General features: G+C 51.4%; 1 protein-coding gene across 1 annotated transcript; it reads left to right on the forward strand.

The window, feature by feature from the left end:
* Positions 1-262: 262 nt before the first annotated feature.
* Positions 263-2,268, forward strand: LOC135638522 (probable inorganic phosphate transporter 1-3). The gene is made up of 2 exons (XM_065151662.1): positions 263-314; positions 510-2,268. Exon 2 carries the CDS (start codon positions 548-550, stop codon positions 2,114-2,116), a length of 1,569 nt encoding a protein of 522 aa, XP_065007734.1. The 5' UTR covers positions 263-314; positions 510-547; the 3' UTR covers positions 2,117-2,268.
* Positions 2,269-2,834: the final 566 nt, after the last annotated feature.

Consider the following 2,834-nt stretch of genomic DNA (forward strand, 5'->3'; position numbering starts at 1 on the left):
CGTAAAATAATTCGACAATCAAATTTTCTCTCTACTTTATTCATTCTCCGACTACTAAGTAGAGAATATTCTCTCAGTTACCCTACAGCAACCCTTTTGACTACACCAATAGAAATACATTGGGTTGAGTGCATGACTTGGTTAGGAGATAGTTGACCTAAATATTCTATTTCCTGGCTTTTAATTAAGTGATTTAGCTTATCTTCTCGACGTTATCTCACGTAATATATAAGCCCTAACATGTCGAGAACAACCACCATCACTTGCTCGCCTCTCCTGTTGGCCCAGCGTTCCCTTTCTCTCCTCTCACAGAGGTCGGATGAAACCTCACATCTTTGCATTGGGCTTATGTTTGCTCTTCTTCTTTTCTTTGTCCTACTCATTACATATACTTAGAGACGCACTGTATACAGTTTGCTATATACATATGTACATGTATTGCTTTGCACTTCATATGTAAAATTCTTTTGAGATATGAACCTTCTCTCTCGCATGTGTGTATGTTGCAGGGTAAAGAATTGTACGTCCAAGGAGGAGGAGTGCAGGGATGGCGGGAGAACAGCTTAAGGTGTTGGGCGCGCTCGACGTCGCTCGGACACAATTGTACCACTTCACGGCGATCGTCATCGCCGGGATGGGCTTCTTCACTGACGCCTACGACCTCTTCTGCATCTCACTCATCACCAAGCTCCTCGGCCGCATCTACTACTACGACCCCAACTCGACGTCCCCCGGGACGCTCCCGCCCAATGTGTCCGCTGCCGTCAACGGCGTCGCCTTCTGCGGCACCCTCTCAGGCCAGCTCTTCTTCGGGTGGCTTGGCGACAAGCTCGGCCGCAAGACGGTCTACGGGTTCACCCTCGTCCTCATGGTCATATGTTCCGTGGCCTCCGGCCTCTCCTTCAGCTCCTCCCCCAAGGCCGTCGTGACCACCCTCTGTTTCTTCCGTTTCTGGCTCGGCTTCGGCATCGGCGGCGACTACCCGCTCTCCGCCACCATCATGTCGGAGTACGCCAACAAAAAGACCCGCGGGGCTTTCATCGCGGCCGTCTTCGCCATGCAGGGCTTCGGCATCCTCGCAGGCGGGATCGTCGCCATCGCCGTGTCTGCGGGGTTCAAGAACAGGTATGACGTCCCGCCGTTCAGCGTCGACCCGATTGGCTCCACCGTGCGGCAGGCCGACTACGTGTGGCGCATCATCCTCATGTTCGGCGCCGTCCCCGCGGCGCTCACCTACTACTGGCGGATGAAGATGCCGGAGACGGCCCGCTACACCGCGCTTGTGGCCAAGAACACGAAGCAGGCGGCGGCCGACATGTCGAAGGTGCTCAACATGGAACTCGAGGAGGACGCGGAAAATGCACAGAGGCTGGTCGCAGACCGGGCCAACAGCTTCGGCCTCTTCTCCCGGGAGTTCGCTCGCCGCCACGGTCTCCACCTCGTAGCCACCACCACCACCTGGTTCTTCCTGGACATCGCCTTCTACAGCCAGAACCTGTTCCAGAAGGACATCTTTACCGCCATCGGGTGGATTCCGAAGGCGGCCACCATGAACGCAATCGAGGAGGTGTTCCGGATCGCCCGGGCTCAGACCCTCATCGCGCTCTGCGGCACCGTGCCAGGCTACTGGTTCACCGTGGCCTTCATCGAAATCATGGGGCGGTTCCGGATCCAGGTCATGGGATTCTTCATGATGACCGTCTTCATGCTCGGCCTCGCCATCCCCTACCACCACTGGACCACTCATCACATCGGCTTCGTCATCATGTACGGATTCACCTTCTTCTTCGCCAACTTCGGGCCCAACAGCACTACCTTCATCGTGCCGGCGGAGATCTACCCCGCGCGGCTGCGGTCCACGTGCCACGGCATCTCGGCTGCCGCAGGCAAGGCCGGGGCTATCGTGGGCGCCTTCGGGTTCCTGTACGCGGCGCAGAGCAGGGACCCAGCGAAGAGGGAAAAGGGCTACCCGGCCGGCATCGGCGTCCGCAACGCGCTTTTCGTGCTCGTCGTCACAAACTTCCTGGGGCTGCTGTTCTCGCTGTTGGTGCCGGAGTCGAAGGGCGTGTCGCTGGAGGAGATGGCCAAGGAACACGAGCGAGAAGATGTTGCGTGATCTTGATTGATATGCGTGGCTGGCTGGGTCTAAACTTTCTCGTCTGCTGCTTCTGTTGGCGTGCCTTTGTTGATTTTTTGGGGGTCCAATTGTCTTTGTTTGCTGTGTTCATGTTGCCGTGTTGGGTCCAAATATGTGTGTTTCCTATGCTGGTTTAACTATTTATATTCTTTACTGCTGGTCTGTATGGCTATTTATATTCTCTGGTAATTAATGGCTGCATTTAAAGCTCAATACTGTACACCTTTACATGGCGTAGTGCAGCAGCTTCTTCTTCTTCTTCTGCTTCTTCTGTCGTCTGCAAGACTCCCATTCACAAGTCAATGCAGCTATTTATTTTGCAGTTCGAATTCAACGATATAAAGGGTACTGACTTAATTTATCTGCTAAAAATTTTGGGCTCCAATCCAATCTTCCGAACTTAATCCTAAAAAAAAAAAAAAAAAAAAATCTACGAGGTCTCTGTGAGGCCACAATTAGGCCCTCCGACTTTGTCCAATCAAATATTTTAAAAGATGTAATATATTTGCTTAGCTCTATACTTATTATATAACCTTCAATATATTTCTACCAGAGGTGTTCAAAATGATCCGAACCAATTCAGCACAATAATATTTTTGTTTTAAAGACTATAGACACTTTTGATTAGGGAATACTCTTTGATTCGATTATGAGATATCAATTCACTTATGCTATCAATAATAATATCATAGAAAAA

Source organism: Musa acuminata, chromosome BXJ3-5, assembly GCF_036884655.1.
Source record: "Musa acuminata AAA Group cultivar baxijiao chromosome BXJ3-5, Cavendish_Baxijiao_AAA, whole genome shotgun sequence".
Taxonomy (NCBI): domain Eukaryota; kingdom Viridiplantae; phylum Streptophyta; class Magnoliopsida; order Zingiberales; family Musaceae; genus Musa; species Musa acuminata.

Bases quoted from the DNA above. Each gene is read 5' to 3' on its own strand.
- LOC135638522 (XM_065151662.1), top strand. From the start codon at position 548: ATGGCGGGAGAACAGCTTAAGGTGTTGGGCGCGCTCGACGTCGCTCGG.